Raw genomic sequence first — 17,852 nt, forward strand, 5'->3', positions numbered from 1 at the left:
AAAATTCTCCAACAACTCCCTCAAAAAGCTCTTGTATTCCTGACATACCTCTACAATTGTATATTTTGCACCATTCGTTTTTCCCTACTCTGGAAATATTCGAACATCATCCTCTTACAGAAACCTGGGAAACCAGTTAAAAAAGCCTGATCATATCATCCGATTAGTTCACATCCCGTCATGTCCAAAGTATTTGAATGTTTTTTTTTAAATCAGCCGAAGGTCGTGGGTTCGAATCCCGTTGGGGACACTGACTTTTTTATCTCAACTAAAAAACCTTAATTAATTGAAAGATATTAATTGGTCAAGCGGACCACGAAAACTACTGAATTTTTTTTAAAAGACTTTGCTAAAATTAAAGTCCTCTAATTTTATCACATTGTCAGTTTAGCTTTTGCTCCCATCATATTCCTCAGCCCAGCAAGTGTTTCACATTACAGATTCCTCCCTTGAGTGCGATATTGTATGGGAGCCTTTCTTGTTGAAGCATAAGTGTTTGACCACATATGGCCAGGGATCTCCTCTACAAACTAAAGCATGTTCTTCCAAATTGGAACATCCTCTACTTAATCTTCCGCTCTTATCTAACAGAATTGTTCTTTCCGATCTGACAAGTGTCAGATTACTCTGAATACTGCTTTCTGGTCGCAGGAGTACTGCAGGACTCATGCTTAATTAGAAATTGGCATGGAATTGGCACATTTGACTGAAACAACAAGACCTAAATAGAGGCTAAATTAATTCCTCAAAAATTGACCACAATAATCTCTTCCATCACCCCAATAGTCTTGCCCAAAACTTATCCAACAGAACCCATCCCTACAATCCCATAAGTCATCTCAAGAGGAGCCAGGAAAATAGAACAGAGTAGAATACATCCCCTCTATATATAATCACTGTAAAAATACAGAATTTTTTTATTCTATTCTATATTTTATAAATTACATTTACAACAAGAAATTGCAGGTTATAATAAAATACTGAAAAAAAATAAAAAATTTTAATCAACCTATCTTTCAGGTTGGAAAGGCAAAAGGAAAACTAAGGAATTTTATTATTGAACCATTCATTCCACATGAAGCGGTAAAATATATATTTTTTATATTTTCTTACATTATTGGTTAACTTATTGCACGATTTTAGAAAGAAGAGGCTTATGTCTGTATATATTCACACAGACATGCAGATACAATTTTATTCCATCATGAGGGAGGAGTTGATATCGGAGACGTTGATGCTAAGGCTTTGAAATTGGATGTGCCTGTTGACAAGACTCTTTCCTTGGATGACATAGTCAAAAACCTTCTAACTAACATGCCTGAGAGCAAACGACCGTAAGTATATTTGTCTTTTTTTCTTTTGTTTTAATGTTTGAAGAGAATTTACAATGGTTGGGGGGGGGTTTCTTTAGCAATTATTAATAATAGATTAATTTCAGGATGTTAGCAAACTTCATATCATCTTTATACAAAACATATGTCGACCTGTATTTTACCTATCTAGAGGTCAATCCTTTGGTTGTGACAAATGATTCGATTTATATTTTGGACTTAGCTGCGAAACTCGATGTGACGGCAGACTTTGTGTGTCGGCAGTTGTGGGGTGAAATCGAGTATCCACCTCCTTTTGGAAGGGATGCTTTCCCAGAAGAGGCTTATATCGCAGACCTTGATGCCAAAAGTGGTGCCTCCTTAAAGGTAAGCCAGTTTGTACATCGGCAAACTATTGACTATTAATTTTTTTTTTCATCTCATAGTTGACAATTTTAAACAAATCAGGACGGATATGGACAATGGTTGCTGGGGGTGGTGCGTCTGTGATTTACAGCGATACGATCTGTGATTATGGGGGTGCTTCTGAGCTTGCTAACTACGGAGAGTATTCTGGAGCACCTTCGGAACAGCAAACTTATGAATATGCCAAAACTATTTTATCATTAATGACTGCTGAAAAACACCCACAGGGAAAGGTAAGTTCCTTCAATTTTCCAAGCAGAAAAATAACATTACAATATGAGTGTATTTCAGGTACTTATTACTGGAGGAGGTATTGCTAACTTCACTAACGTCGCAGCTACCTTCAAGGGTATCGTGACAGCACTCACGGAATTCCAAGGCAAGCTTCTTGAGCACAATATCTCAATTTACGTTAGGAGAGCTGGTCCCAATTACCAAGAAGGGCTAAGGTAATAAAGACTATTAAAACAATAAAATACAAATAAAAATGAATTTTTGCAATTTGAAAATCAGTAAATGAAGCTCGTGTTTATAACATATTAAATAGGCCAACTTTTATTATTTTTTTAAGGATAATTCGTGATGTTGGAAAATCACTTCGTATTCCTATTTATGTGTTTGGACCTGAGACGCACATGACTGCAATTGTAGGCATGGCATTAGGCAAGAAACCGATTCAGAAAGAGGCTGAGATGGAGTTTTCTACTGCAAATTTTCTTCTTCCTGGTGGCCAGAACCAGAGAGCTCCTTCACCGCATAAACATCTTGAAAAGTCCGAATATACAGATATGGTTGATGGGAGTGAGACGTTGAAGACTTACAAGCCACTTTTTTCATCAGAAAGTAAGGCCATCATCTGGGGCATGCAGACGAGAGCAGTTCAGGTAATTATTTAATGATATTTTCATCATAATTGAAAATATATATGAACAAATTGATTTTCTTTTTTCAGAGTATGTTAGATTTTGATTTTGTATGTCGAAGAGAGGAGCCTTCTGTTTCATGTTTAGTATACCCTTTTACTGGAGATCATAAACTAAAATTTTACTGGGGCCACAAAGAAGTCCTCATCCCTGGTAATTAAAAAACAAAATTGTTTTAATATTGAAAATGTAAAATTTTCTTTCTTACTCTAGTCTATAAAAGAATGGACGATGCTATGGCAAAACACCCAAAAGCTGATGTACTTATTAATTTCGCTTCACTGAGATCTGCTTATGAAAGCACTCTTGAAACGCTTAATTTCCCACAAGTAAGTAATTTTATTTAACAGTAATTTCGTTTTGCTGAACAACGCTGAATTTCTGTATAATTTTGCAGATTAAAGTAATTGCGATAATAGCCGAAGGAATTCCGGAGAACATGACGCGTAAACTGATTCTGAAAGCGAACCAAAAAGGCGTTTCGATTATTGGCCCTGCGACAGTAGGTGGTATCAAGCCAGGCTGTCTTAAAATCGGTAACACCGGAGGAATGATGGACAACATTCTCCACTCAAAATTATACCGACCAGGAAGCGTAGCATATGTCTCTCGTTCTGGAGGAATGTCAAACGAATTGAACAATATTATTTCCAAAGCGACAAATGGTGTCTATGAAGGTGTAGCTATTGGAGGGGACAGGTACCCGGGCACAACATTTATGGATCACATCATGAGATACCAAGCAGATCCAGCTGTAAGTAGTACAATTTTTTTATGAATGCAGATTTATTTTGTTATTATTTGGTTTTAGGTTAAAATGATTGTTTTACTTGGTGAAGTTGGTGGTGTTGAGGAATACGATGTTTGTGAAGCGATAAGAAATAGAAAACTGACAAAACCTTTAGTTGCGTGGTGCATTGGCACATGTGCTTGTAAGTTATATTTATTATTTTGTTTTTACTTTTGTTAAAACAGAACATAAATGTTTTCTTATATTCCAGCCATGTTTACATCAGAAGTGCAGTTTGGACATGCAGGATCTTGTGCCAACTCTGAACGGGAAACCGCACTCGCTAAAAATTCTGCTCTAAGAGCCGCCGGGGCAAAAGTACCCGAATCATTTGACTATTTAGGAGAAACAATTCAAGAAGTTTATTCTACCCTCGTCAAGAATGGAACAATCGTTCCGACACCAGAACTCCCTCCACCGACCGTCCCGATGGATTACTCATGGGCGAGGGTAAGGAAGTATTAATAATACATAAATAATGTAAAAACATAATACTTACAATAATTTCACTAATTTCGTGGTCCGCTTGACCAATTAATATATTACAATTAATTAAGGTTTTTAGTTAAGATAAAAAAGTCAGTGTCACGAGCGGGATTCGAACCCACAATCTTTGGCTAGATACGCCGCTGCTCTACCACTTGAGCCATCGTGACCTCGATCCGTTCGGACATTAATTTCCCATCTCAACCCCACCTTTTTGAATTTTCCCTCGGCCACGGAGAGCTTTAGTGAAGTATACTTCATTTTAATTAATTAAATTCACTAATTTCGTGGTCCGCTTAATCAATTAATATATTACAATTAATTAAGGTTTTTATCTCAACTAAAAATCTTAATTAATTGTAATATTTTAATTGGTCAAGCGGACCACGAAATTAGTGAATTTAATGAATTAAAATGAAGTATACTTCACTAAAGCTCTCTTTAGCCATTTCATTTGTCGCCGAGAATCCAATCCGATTACACGACATTTGAAAAATGGCAAAAAGGAGGGAAAATTCGAAAGGTGGGGTTAAGATGGGAAGTTGGTGTCAAAGTGGATCAAAGTCACGATAGCTAAAGTGGTAGGGCAGCGGCGTATCAAGCCGAAGGTCGTGGGTTCGAATCCCGCTCATGCCATTGACTTTTTTATCTCAACTAAAAACCTTAATTAATTGTAACTTACAATAATAATCATTAATTAATTTTAATTTTTATAGGAATTGGGCCTTATTCGCAAACCAGCTTCGTTCATGACTAGTATTTGTGATGAAAGAGGACAGGAGCTTTTATACGCAGGAATGCCTATTAGCGATGTGCGTCTTACACATTTACAAATCAAAATAGAAATACATTCAACCATTTATTAATTTATTATAGGTTCTGAAACAAAACATGGGAATTGGTGGTGTAGTCTCGCTCCTTTGGTTTCAACGGTCTTTGCCGCAGTATGTGTGCAAGTTTTTTGAAATGTGTCTGATGGTTACTGCAGACCATGGCCCGGCTGTTTCTGGAGCGCACAACACAATCGTCTGTGCAAGAGCAGGAAAGGACTTGGTGTCTTCTGTCGTCTCTGGTCTCCTCACAATTGTAATATTTTATTCAATTATGATATTATATGTGATAAAATAACAAAAATAACAATCGGGGTTTTCAGGGTGAACGATTCGGAGGTGCGTTGGATGGTGCTGCTAAGCAATTCTCAGAGGCATATGACAGCGGACTCATCCCTATGGAATTTGTTAATTCGATGAGGAAGAAGGGCCAACTGATCATGGGTATTGGACATAGAGTGAAATCGGTAAGTCAAAAAATATAAATAAATTTAAAACAAAAAGAAAATGTGAAACCCTTCTTAACATGCAAAAAAAAAGAAAAAAAGTTGGGGGCCGTGGTAGCTGAGTGGTGAGAGAGTCTCGATCTCGGGTTCGATTCCCCGTCACCTCTTCTGCCCTTTTTTTTCACGATACCTTCCCCCCAAAACGAATACGCATGACATATTGCCTTGTATTGGCTAATATGCATGGTACATAAGGCCATAAGTTCTATGCATTTTTAAACCCTTCTGTAACAGAACCTCTCCATACCGTTGCATTTACTGCCGTCAGTCCTCATTAAAGGATTCGCTCTTGAATGGATGTAAACATTAAATAAATATATGAAAAATTATTTGTAGGATAATTTAAAATTTTTTACTCATTTTAGGAAAGTAGACTAGGTATAGTATGTAATCCTTACCTAGATATCTTGTTCTGCATTCACTTTATTTCATGTTTTAGTAATCCTTTTTTGGAAAAAAAATTTAGGGAGGAAGAAATTGTTCATGTATTTGATGGGTTATTATCATTTTTTTGTTTCTTATTTTTTCTGGAAAATATTTTGTTTTTATACATTCTGTTTCTTGTTCAAAAGCTTCCCATTCAAGGAGAAACCAGAATTTCTTGCCTCTATGCTCTAACATGGTTGACTCTGTGACCCTATTTGTTTGATCTGTTATTGGCCAAATGGTCACATCTTGGATCTCAAGTCTCAACCCCGCTTTATGTGGCTTGTGTATAACCAAAAGAGCTATTTTGTATGCTTTAAGCTGGGAACACACTTACCCGATGTAATACTACATGACGCTACCCAGTGCTGCTTGACGCCTTGTCGCTTTTGGTAGTGTGCACATCTATGTGACGTCAAGCGTATGCCACGTAGTCACACAGCGTTTATCACAATAATCAGTATCACAATTACAATGGCTCTTTTGATCTTAATGCACTATTTTGAGCAAAACCTTGTAATACATTTTTAGTTAAATTGAATTATTTTAAATAAAGTTATTCCAGTGTTTCTATAAATTGTCTGCCTAACCATCATAATTAAATAATTCTGATAAAAACTAATGAATTTTTGACCTCCTTTAATTTGGTTTATATTAAAATAAGCATGTTGTAATTAATATAACGTGTGGTGATTAGTGACAGTTAGTTGATGATTATTCAGAAATCGTGAGATGCGGTCTGGTGTGACATAGGTTTCAGAAAAACATTTTCTTTATCGTGCCAATGTTTAGACCTTTATTCGGATCATCTTCAGAGCCTGGGTGAATTACAAAACTTATGTTCGTTGGAAAAAAAATAATGTGTGGTCTTTAGTGACCGTGAATTAATGATTATTTGGAGATCATGAGATGCGGTCTGGTGTGATGTAAATTTTAGAAAAATATATTCTTTATCGTGCCACGTTTCAAGCTTTATTGAGATCATCTTCAGAGCCTGGAATTAACAAACATTGTTTAAATTTAACAAATACATGTAGGATGTGGAAAATTGAATTTATACAATGCAAAAAATATATTTTTTATATTCAGTCAAGTATTTCTACTCACTCAAAGTGTTTGTCTTCTGTGTAATTGTGCCATGTGCCAACGTTGTTGAGATTAGTGGTAAAAATGGACTATTTTTAAAATTTTTGTAGAATAACTGATTTATTTTTTAATTTTGGAGGAAAGAGTTAGTTTTTAATAATATAGAATTAAAAATTTCACAATGACCTAAACTTCACGAGTATTCTATATCTTTTCTTGGAAAATCACGATATATTTAGTAATTTAAACTTTTTTTTTGTATAAAATTCATAATATAAAAAAGTGTACATTAATTTAATGCTTTCAGTTATCGGGTTTATGGTCAAGTTAAAATTAGTAATTAGTAAGGTCATGGTTGAGATAGGAAAGTCGATGTTAGGAGCGGGATTCGAACCCACGACCTTCAGCTAAATAAGCCGCTGCTCTACCACTTGAGCTATCGTGACTTCGATCCTCTCGGACACCAACTCTCCATCACAACTTACAACCGTTCGAATTTTCCCGCTCTTTGCCATTTTCAAAGTCAAAGGTTCACCTCATAAGTCTCTGAGAATTCAATCTTGATTACACGACATTTGAAAATGGCAAAACCTTCCAACAGAGTGAAATTTTGCGTTGGATATTAAGTAAGAACGTCACCTAACTGGCCTGTTATCTTTTTGGAGTGAAATTCTATTGTGATAAAAAAAGGCATGTTTTTATATTGTTACTTGTAACTCATTATTTGGAGATCGTGAGATGCGGTCTGGTGTGATGTAGGTTTCAAAAAAACATTTTCTTTATCGTGCCAACGTTTCGATCTTTATTGAGATCATCTTCAGGCCCTGGGATTTATAAACATTGTTTAAATTTTACAAATACATGTAGGATGTAAAAACCAATTTATACAAAGCTAGAAATTTTAGATTCAATCAAAGTCTTGGTAATCACTCAAAGTGTTTTTTTTTTCTGTGTAGATATGTCATTATTGTGTGTCGTGTTGAGAGTGCCAGTGAGATATTGTTGTTTTATGTTTATATCCGTTGGATTTTGAAGGAGTGGGGAAGGATGTCGGTATAGAAAAGACATTTTTGTATAAGGCGTCGGCTTCTTTGAGGTGAAAAGAGCCGTCGAACCGAAAAAACGTTGGTAATAGTTCGGCCAGATTATCCTTTCATGATTATATAGATGGGGATAAATAGGAAAAGGAAAGCTAAATTGTTGAAATTGATTGTTACGGAGGATATTACTACCCTAAACGCATAATAAACAGAATAATCAACAACTACAACTCAACACTAACGCCATCTACTATTACTAATAATACTACATCAAATCTATCAAATACAAACAAACCAACATACATTTCCATGCCATTCGTTCACCGCCTATCACATAAATTAAACACATTTCTCTCGTCCGATAACTTTAAAATAGCTTTCAAAAATTATAAAACAATTCAAACAATTTTTTCCAAAATTAAGATCCCACACCTATAACAAATAAATATGACGTAATGTACAAAATCAATTGTTTAAATTGTCCGGCAACTTGCATCGGTCTTACATCCTAATATCTGGACAAGAGAGTAAAGCAACATATCTATGATTGCAAAAAACCCAAGCAAAATCCTACAGCACTCGCTACCCACCATTTTGAACACAAACATAATTTCAACTTCAACAATCCAAAAATATTACACACAGAACAAAACAAACGTAAACGTAACTTTTTAGAAATAGTTTACATCAACAAGGATAAACACAGCATCAATTACAGAACATACATGTAAACTCAGTCGCAGCTACGCCAATATCATTAATCAAATTCAATATCAATAACGTACATATATCATCATCACATCACACAAAACGTATAAAATAACATAAAACATTCATCACATTCCATACATCAAACATTTTTACATAGTACAATTTTTCAACAATTTAGCTTTCCTTTTCCTATTTATCCCCGTCTATATAATCCTGAAAGGATAATCTGGCCGAACTATTACCGAAGTTTTTCCCCATCGTCGACTCTTTTCACCTCAAAGAAGCCGACTCCTTATACAAAAATGTCTTTCTATCCCAACTTCCCTCCCCACCCATTCAAAATCCAACATATATAAACATAAAACAGCAATATCTCACTGGCACTCTCAACACGACACACAATAATGACAAATCTACACGGAAAACAAACATTTTGAGTGAGTAGAAATACTTTGATTGAACATAAAAAATATATTTTTTGCATTGTATAAATTCACTTTTTTCTACATCCTACATGTATTTGTTAAATTTAAGCAGCGTTTGTAAATCCCGGGCCCTGAAGATGATCTCAATAAAGATCGAAACGTCGTTGGCACGATAAAGAAAATGTTTTTCTGAAACCTACATCACACCAGACCGCATCTCACGATTTCTGAATAATCAATTAATATAACGACAAAATTACATATACATAGTTCGATATAAACTAAAAAAATATGAGTGTCCTTTGTTAGTTAAATTTTATGACAAAACCATATAATAAATTGTTAGTTACATTTTATGAGCAAAACCATGAAATAAATTGTTAGTTAAATTTTATGAGCAAAATCATTTAATAAATTTTAATTAATTTTTATGAGCAAATCCATGTAATAAATTGTTAATTTCATTCTCTCAGTAAATGGTATTCTGGTGATTTGACCAATTTTCTATCAAACCATTAAAATTAATTTTTAAAAATAAAAACTAATGAAATTATGATTGCGCTTAATTTGGTTTATATTAAAATAAGTATGTTGTATTGGGTTGTCCGGAAAATAATGCAGGATTTTGGTATTAAAAAAAAAAAAGAAACTAGTTACTTTAAAGCAATGTTCTTTAATCAAAATAATTTCCCATACTCTCAATACATTTCTCCCAACGTGTTGGTAACTTATTAATTCCGTCTGAGTAGAATTCAGAATTTTTAGAATTGATAAAGTCAATAAATGCATTTTCCAGTTCCGTTTGATTTTTGAATATTATGTGTTGTAAGTAGTGGTCCAGGTGTCTAAAAAAATGGTAGTCAGTAGGCGAGAGGTCCGGAGAGTAGGGTGGGTGAGGCAAAGTTTCATAGCCAAGCTCCAATAATTTTTGTGACGTTACACGTGACACATGTGGTCGAGCGTTGTCATGCAACAAAATGGGCCCTTTCCGATTGACCAAAGAGGGCTTCATTACTGCCAATTTCTGATGCATGGTATTAATTTGGTTACAGTATGATTCAGCATTGATGGTTTCGCCAGGATTTAAGAAGCTGTAGTGTATTAAACCAAATGAAGCCCACCATACCGTAACCATTACCTTTTTTTGATGAGTTGGGGGCTTTGGAAAATGTATTGGAGCTTCTCCTTTGTCGAGCCACTGTCCAGAACGTCTAGTGTTATCGTAGAGAATCCACTTTTCGTCACATGTAACAATTCTGGCCAGAAATGGGTCATTTTTGTTTCGACAAAGAAGTGATGCACAAACATCAAAGCGCTGATTTTTTTGGCGATCGTTTAATGAGTGTGGAACCCAATTTTCGAGTTTTTTCACTTTTCCAATCGCCTTGAGGTGGTCAGCGACGGTCGTTTTACTGACTTTGAGTTGCTCTGCAAGTTCTCGAACAGTTGTTTTGGGGTTTTCTTCCACCACTGATCGCAGAACATCATCATTAAGAGAGGAAGGCCTTCCACGACCTTCTTCATCTTCAAGGCTGAAATCTCCCTCCCGAAATTTTTTAAACCACCTTTGCACAGTGCACTCATTAACACAACCCTCGCCCCAGACTTGGTTAATGTTTCTAGCCGTTTGGGCTCCGCTTCGGCCGAGTTTAAACTCGTAAAAGAAAATCGTACGAAATTCTCGCTTTGACATTATAAGGATGACTGAATTATTTCCAAGTAGCGGAATGCTACAGAGGTAAACAAACAATATCATTTGGAAGAGGATTAATAAGTGTTGACATTCATACAAATGAGTAATCCTGTAAACGTAAACAGAATATTTTATATAGATTTTTTTTAATGAAAACTTAAAATCCTGCATTATTTTCCGGACAACCCAATAGTATATTATTTTGTTGACTCTTATTTGGTCATTCCCGCTTTTGGACCATTTGTTAAGCCAGTTGTTGACACACGGCCGAGCCCGATTGTTGTCCAGTCATTATAGAAATATGTATAAACCATTAAGTGAAACACGATTCAATTAAAATCCACTTGAATTTCCATTGTCCTCGTTCGAAAGAACAACATCAACGGTCAACTCGATGCATCGAGGGAATAAAGGAATTTCCTTTCCAATATTCAGATTCCATTTCTAGTTCGGTATCAAAACACTACATTTCAAAAATTGACAAACAAAAGCGAAATTGTTGAAAGTATTTAATCAGTCAGTAAATGGTTGTGGACAGATAGTGTTCCATGATGAACAATGTGTCCCAGTTCCTTCTGACGAAACTCAGGGAATCGATTCTACTCTTCATTTGGAGCAAAAAATTCCCAGGAGAAAATTTTCAGAAAGTTCTTTATTTTGAAGATATTCGTCAATTTAGGTTTTCTCAACTTTTCACTACCTTACCACATAAAAACGCTTACAACTTCCAAAATGTTGAGACTACAACAAATCCAATTACACCATTTGAAAGAACGCTAAGTTTGCTGTAAGATACTTCTATTTGAAATAATCTGGATGATATAAAATGTTAGCCAGTATCAGTTGGAACATGTCAAAATTACAAAATTTAAAATTTTGGTCNAAACAATATCATTTGGAAGAGGATTAATAAGTGTTGACATTCATACAAATGAGTAATCCTGTAAACGTAAACAGAATATTTTATATAGATTTTTTTTAAGGAAAACTTAAAATCCTGCATTATTTTCCGGACAACCCAATAATTAATATAACGACAATGACACATATAGTTTGAAATAAAATATGAGTGTCCAGTGCTTGATGCTACTTGGCGAAAATCTGGACAGTGGGGATAGCATAGCGTAGACTAGTGTAGTGTTATGGTCATCGGGCAGATATACATTGGGGTAATTCAATCTTACAGAAAATTGGACTTTGGATTTGCATTGGGTAGCGTTGCATCGGGTGTGTTCCCCGCTTGAGTTTTATAAAGGTAAGGAGGACGGAAACTATTAAAGTAATACAGGAGGGCTTAAACGAAAAGGACGTTTTGAAATGAAAAGATTTATATTTATTCCATCATGGCAGCAGGTATGATCCAAAGCGAGGACCATGAGTGGCATCTAAGAATGTCGCAGCAGTCGTAGAACTCCTTCACGCCAATTGTAGCCTCCTACGCCTCATCAATGTCATGCAGTGACATAATGATTTTATAGAACACAACTGCCTGTTTTGTGTCACATGCTAGGACTCAAACTTCTTTGTAATACTTTCTCCATATCACAATTAAAAATCCCATGGCTGGATTCTCAAACCCAGGACTGCCAGTGGCAAATATAAAGTGGACGCTCTAACCATTCAGCCACTGCAGATCCCAAAATATATAAAATATTATGTATAATGTACAGCGTAATATTTATCTTGATTTAAAAATCTCAAACCCTTCCTGAACAGGCATCTCACAAAAATGATCAAAAATATTTTTTTCTTGTGTTTGTTATATGGGGTTTCACAGTAGTCTTCTTTTATATGTATATATTTTAATTCTGATGTTTCATTTGTAGATTAATAATCCAGATATGAGAGTGAAGATCATTAAAGAATTTGTTTTGGAAACTTTCCCATCTACACCTCTACTTAACTATGCTCTTGAGGTGGAGAAGATCACAACTTCGAAAAAGCCCAATCTCATTCTCAATGTCGACGGTGTTATTGCTGTATCGTTTGTAGACCTTTTGAGGCATAGTGGTAGTTTCACAAGGTAATTGTTTAATTTAAAAAAAGATCTTTAATATATAATATAATTATTGTTTTAATTTGTAGGGAGGAAGCGCAAGAGTATATTGAAATGGGAGCAATAAATAGTTTATTTGTTCTGGGAAGAAGTATTGGTTTTATTGGTGAGTAAATTAATTATAATTTTTTGATTAGAGTTATAAAACTCCCCAAGAAAGCAATCGTCAACATCACCTACCTCTTTAATTCACTTTTTCACACCACTTACTTCTCTGTTTCCTGGAAAGACTACCCAAACAACTGACACATTTCCCTACTTCCGAAAGGCCCATTAGAGTAGTCTCAAAATTTGGGAAAACGTAGAGTGATGGAAATTGAGAGAGGTGATTATGTTGATTCACTTTTTGCAGGATGGTTCTTGCTCACAGATTTTGAGTAAGAACTCAGAACCTGTAAGAACCATCTAAAAAAAAAACAATCTCATTCCTGACCAGATTGCATTCTGTAGCTTCCATTGTACCACATAGAAGTTTCATCGCATTGAAGACATCATCTCTTCCTCCCTTTGGAGCATTCCTCGCTTTGATTGGGTTTTGCCATTCAGACATGCTGACCATTACTCTTAAGGCCATTCACGATCGCTCCAAATGGAACTGCGCCAAGCCGTATAGCGGACATTTGGAGTGTCTGAAATTTGAGGGGGCATTCATGACCGCTCCACAGCCAGTCGCTCCGAACGTCATCTAGTGAATTACCTTCTCAAAATGGATGACGATCTCTTGTGCTACGCTGCTGTTTGTTTATATATTAAAAGCAAAAAACCGAATAGGAAATGGTGTAAGAAGTGGCTCCTGAACAGAAGCCGTAATACCCACATCAATTTATGAAAGAACTTTCCCTTGAACCCGCTGATTGGAGGAACTATTTAAAGATGGATGAAACGTCTTATATTTAGTGTTCTATTGACAAAATTACTTCTTTCAATTAATCTTTTTTTGTAAGGTTTTGGTTGAAATGAAAAGCTAGTGCCACGAGCGGGATTTGAATCCATAACCTTTGGATAAATACGCCGCTGCTCTACCACTTGAGCTATTGTGACTTCGATCTCTCGGACACCAAAAAATGGCGAAAAGAGGGAAAATTGGAAAGATAGATTGAGATGAGAAGTTGGTGTTCGAGTGGATCGAACTATCGAAGTCACGATAGCTCAAGTGGTAGAGCAGCGGCGTATTTAGCCGAATGTCGTGGATTCGAATCCCCTCGTGACACTAGCTTTTCATTTCAACCAAAACCTTACAAAAGAAAGGTTAACGTCTTATTTATATTTACGCCAGCTTGTTACTCTCTTGATTAGAAAACATAAGACAGTCATGAGAGAAATCATCACTCTACATGAAAGGTTGGCAGCCACATTACGTTCTCTAAGTTCACTTAAGTTCTCTACTACGATTTCTGCTCAGCGCTCAGGGGTTATCAATACTGCATCTCTCGTTGCATTTGTATCCTTGATTTTGAAAAGGTCGACCAACGGGTTGAGAACCAAATTTCTTTTATTTCTATCGTGGTAATCATTGCCCACCACTTTCCATAATATGGTAAACTTTCATACAATTCAATCACCTCAACAATAAAATCTCGATTGGATGTCATTGCCAATAAAGAATAAACGTTTTCGACTTTTTGAGAATGTACGACGGAGATGTTTGCTACTACGATTACCTGATCCTAGCTACCTTGACCAGTATTTTCGAGTTAGCGAGGGAGCTGCTTTTCCATATACCATCTTATCGAAACTGGTATCCTAGTCCCTGTCTTTTATCAGATATCCTTATTACCATACCATATCAGACCTACGGGTAGCTTCTCTCTATTTTTTTTTCTCTTTCACTCATATATATAATGTGGCAAGTTTATAGGCTGACCAACAGGAGAGGTCATTGCCAATGCTCTGCACGTTGTACTTCTTTTTGTAGTCTTATACGTATATTTTTTAAACTTCAGCCAATTGAGTGTCTTGATCTTACTGACTCTCCGCTTTTGTATGAAAATAAGTCAATATCCTAAAATGCTAGCCTCCCATTTGCACCTTAGGTTGTCAACTACAGAACAAACACAAAACATACAATAAATATATGTACATCACCACCTTATACAAACATCTGGTCACATTCACTACCACAGAGTACTCAATAATTATTCAGAAATCGTGAGATGCAGTCTGGTGTGATAGGTTTCAGAAAAACATTTTCTTTATCGTGCCAACGTATTGATCTTTATTGAGATCATCTTCAGGGCCTGGGATTTACAAACATTGTTTGCATTTAACAAATACATTTAGGATGTGGAAAAGTTTATACAATGCAAAATATATTTTTTATATTCAATCAAAGTATTTCTACTCATTCAAAGTGTTTGTCTTCTGTATAATTGTGCCATTCTTGTGTGTTGTGTTGAGAGTACCAGTGAGATTTTGCTGTTTTATGCTTATACGAACACAACAACACGACATGCAAGAATGGCACAATTACACAGAAGACAAACACTTTAAGTAGAAATACTTTGATTGAATATAAACAGTATATTTTGCTAAATTCACTAATTTCGTGGTCCGCTTGACCAATTGATACATTACAATTAATTAAGGTTTTTAGTTGAGATAAAAAAGTCAATGGCACGAGCGGGATTCGAACCCACGATCTTCAGCTAGATACGCCGCTGCTCAACCAACCACTTGAGCTATCGTGACCTTGATCGACTCGGACATCAACTTCGTATCTCAGTCCCACCTTTTGAGTTTTCCCTCCTTTTTGCCATTTTTCAAATGTTGTGTAATCGCCATTTGTCGCCGAGAATCCAATCCTATTACACGAAATTTGAAAAATGGCAAAAAGGAGGGAAAATTCAAAAGGTGGGGTTGAGATAGGAAGTTGATGTCCGAGTGGATCAAGGTCACGATAGCTCAAGTGGTTGAGCAGCGGCGTATCTAGCTGAAGATCGTGGGTTCGAATCCCGCTCGTGCCATTGACTTTTTTTATCTCAACTAAAAACCTTAATTAATTGTAATATATTTTGCATTGTATAAATTCACTTTTCCACATCCTAAACGTATTTGTTAAATGTAAACAATGTTTGTAAATCCCAGGCCCTGGAGATGATCTCAATAAAGATCGAAACGTTGGCACGATAAAGAAAATGTTTTTCTGAAACCTACATCACACCAGACCGCATCTCACGATTTCTGAATAATTATCGATTAACGACCACTAATCACCACACACAGAGTACTCAATATTCCTCTGGGGTGGTGTTAAAAATATTTTTCTTTCACACTAATAAATTACATTCATTCAAAAAATTAACATAAATGGAACATCTGATACTAGCATAGATATCAGGACATGTTCTAAAAATAAAGTAGCTTAAACACAAACAGATGCAACAGAAACACAAAACAAACTCTATATACAATTAAAAATCCGTACCTTTGAGTAACTGCCATACTCTAAGACTATGCACAATATATCAAAATATTAATCTACCGTTGAAAATGGAACCTAATTGGTCGTTTTCTGGCCAGAAATTGCCCATAAGTTATTCTTGTATGACCTATGCATAGTCTTTCAATCTTGTTCACTATTGCTTCTTACCAAAATTGTGGATAGTAGTAATATTCAATAAAACTAAAAAACAAAATATTGAAAGTTAATGTGTTTTTTTTATTATTACGTAGGTCATTACATGGATCAGAAGAGGCTGAAGCAGGGTCTGTATCGTCATCCTTGGGACGACATCTCTTATGTTCTACCAGAGCAGTACAACTAAATGGACGAAAGAAAACAATCTAGTGTACATAGTATATCTTTTGTTTTATATATTACATCTTTTGAGGTCTAGATGACTAAAATTGCTTCCAACGGCAGTTAGAAAAAAACCACACACACACAAAAACATACACAAAGGAAAAGTATTTATATGAATATGATGTGAATTTCTCTGGCAAGCGATAGTACGATCATTCCATTGTAATCCGGCTTTATGGTGGTCTGGTTGCATTTTATATTTTCAGAAATGATTTGTATATTTAAGACTAAGATCTGAATGAATGTTAATTATACACATACATGTTGCATACCCTTTCAGAATTTTTTTGTTTGTATAAAATATTTTAAAATCCTTTTTTTTAAATCTAGACTGTTGTGATTGCTGTGTTTATAGTATAAAATAAAATTTATTTTCTATCGTGCAAACAAAATTTCTTTAACTGTGATGGCATGATTAACACTTTTATAAAGGTTAAGTGTATAAGAATTTTAACACTGTGTTTTTTGACTGAAAAACAAAAAATAAATGCAAACAATGTCTTTATTAATGAACTTTCCTTCTTTAAGAAAAAAAGAGCTGGACGTGTCTACTTGCTTAAGAGACAAAAACATCTTATTTTTGTTATCTTTCTTATGCTTAAACACAGTTGAAATAAACAAAAAGGTTCTTGAGTATGTTTTGATTAAATGGAAATTTGAGTGTTTGATTGAATCCTATTACCGACCCATATAAACAAATATTCAGTGTCGACTTCCTTAAGGCACAACGCAGTAAGCTGTGGAATGATTTACAATGGAGAAACAATCTACAGTAGGTTAAAAAAATAAAGACAGGTTATTGAATATTCATGCATCCATCAGAGCACTGAATTGATACTTTGCTCTAAACTTTATGGATATCCCAGTGGATTTTTGTAAAATCTTGTCAATTTTCAGTAGTGGAACTTTGAAGTCCAAATGATTTGGGGAATTATGCTGTGGTTCTTAATGGGATTATTTATCGAGCCTGAAATTATTTATTAGCTTTGTTTAGTATATAGAAGTTTAAAGACAAAATCCTTTCTTTGACCAGCTGGAATAAAACAGCAACATCCATCGTATTGACCCATAGAAAGTCGGGATAAGGAAGTAATAGTCTTAACATATGAAAGCGTCCTTCAAAGCCCTGAATGTATACTTCAAATGGTTTTTCTTAAAGGGGAAAAAATATCTGACTTATTTAGGGGTGTAGGCCTAAAGATTTTTTAATATTTTTTGAGAGGATAAAGTAGTCACCCTGATACACGTCATTTGAAAATTTAGGGCAGGGATTGGCAAAGTATGGCCCAGCCTGCAGCCTTGTTTTAGTTTGGCCTGCGAGTTAATATTGTATTGACAGTAA

At 35.3% G+C, this 17,852-nt stretch overlaps 1 protein-coding gene across 3 annotated transcripts in view; it reads left to right on the forward strand.

Annotated features, from left to right (window-relative positions):
- LOC106665077 (ATP-citrate synthase) overlaps positions 1–17,159 on the forward strand; it is a 49,097-nt gene extending 31,938 nt beyond the window's left edge. For 2 of the 3 annotated variants that reach the window (XM_014391261.2, XM_014391262.2), the window contains exons 4-20: positions 1,021–1,083; positions 1,144–1,334; positions 1,439–1,697; positions 1,757–1,969; positions 2,028–2,185; positions 2,308–2,620; positions 2,689–2,812; positions 2,873–2,988; positions 3,057–3,413; positions 3,471–3,591; positions 3,661–3,899; positions 4,652–4,747; positions 4,812–5,021; positions 5,089–5,232; positions 12,479–12,675; positions 12,738–12,814; positions 16,381–16,472. In XM_014391261.2, coding sequence (XP_014246747.1) covers positions 1,021–1,083; positions 1,144–1,334; positions 1,439–1,697; positions 1,757–1,969; positions 2,028–2,185; positions 2,308–2,620; positions 2,689–2,812; positions 2,873–2,988; positions 3,057–3,413; positions 3,471–3,591; positions 3,661–3,899; positions 4,652–4,747; positions 4,812–5,021; positions 5,089–5,232; positions 12,479–12,675; positions 12,738–12,814; positions 16,381–16,472 — 2,970 coding nt within the window. Of the gene's footprint in view, positions 1–1,020; positions 1,084–1,143; positions 1,335–1,438; positions 1,698–1,756; positions 1,970–2,027; positions 2,186–2,307; positions 2,621–2,688; positions 2,813–2,872; positions 2,989–3,056; positions 3,414–3,470; positions 3,592–3,660; positions 3,900–4,651; positions 4,748–4,811; positions 5,022–5,088; positions 5,233–12,478; positions 12,676–12,737; positions 12,815–16,380 lie in introns of all 3 variants that reach the window. The other variant, XM_014391260.2, reaches the window with a different exon arrangement.
- Positions 17,160–17,852: the final 693 nt, after the last annotated feature.

Source organism: Cimex lectularius, unplaced genomic scaffold (genome assembly GCF_000648675.2).
Source record: "Cimex lectularius strain Harlan isolate CLEC.00 unplaced genomic scaffold, Clec_2.1 scaffold172, whole genome shotgun sequence".
NCBI lineage: Eukaryota > Metazoa > Arthropoda > Insecta > Hemiptera > Cimicidae > Cimex > Cimex lectularius.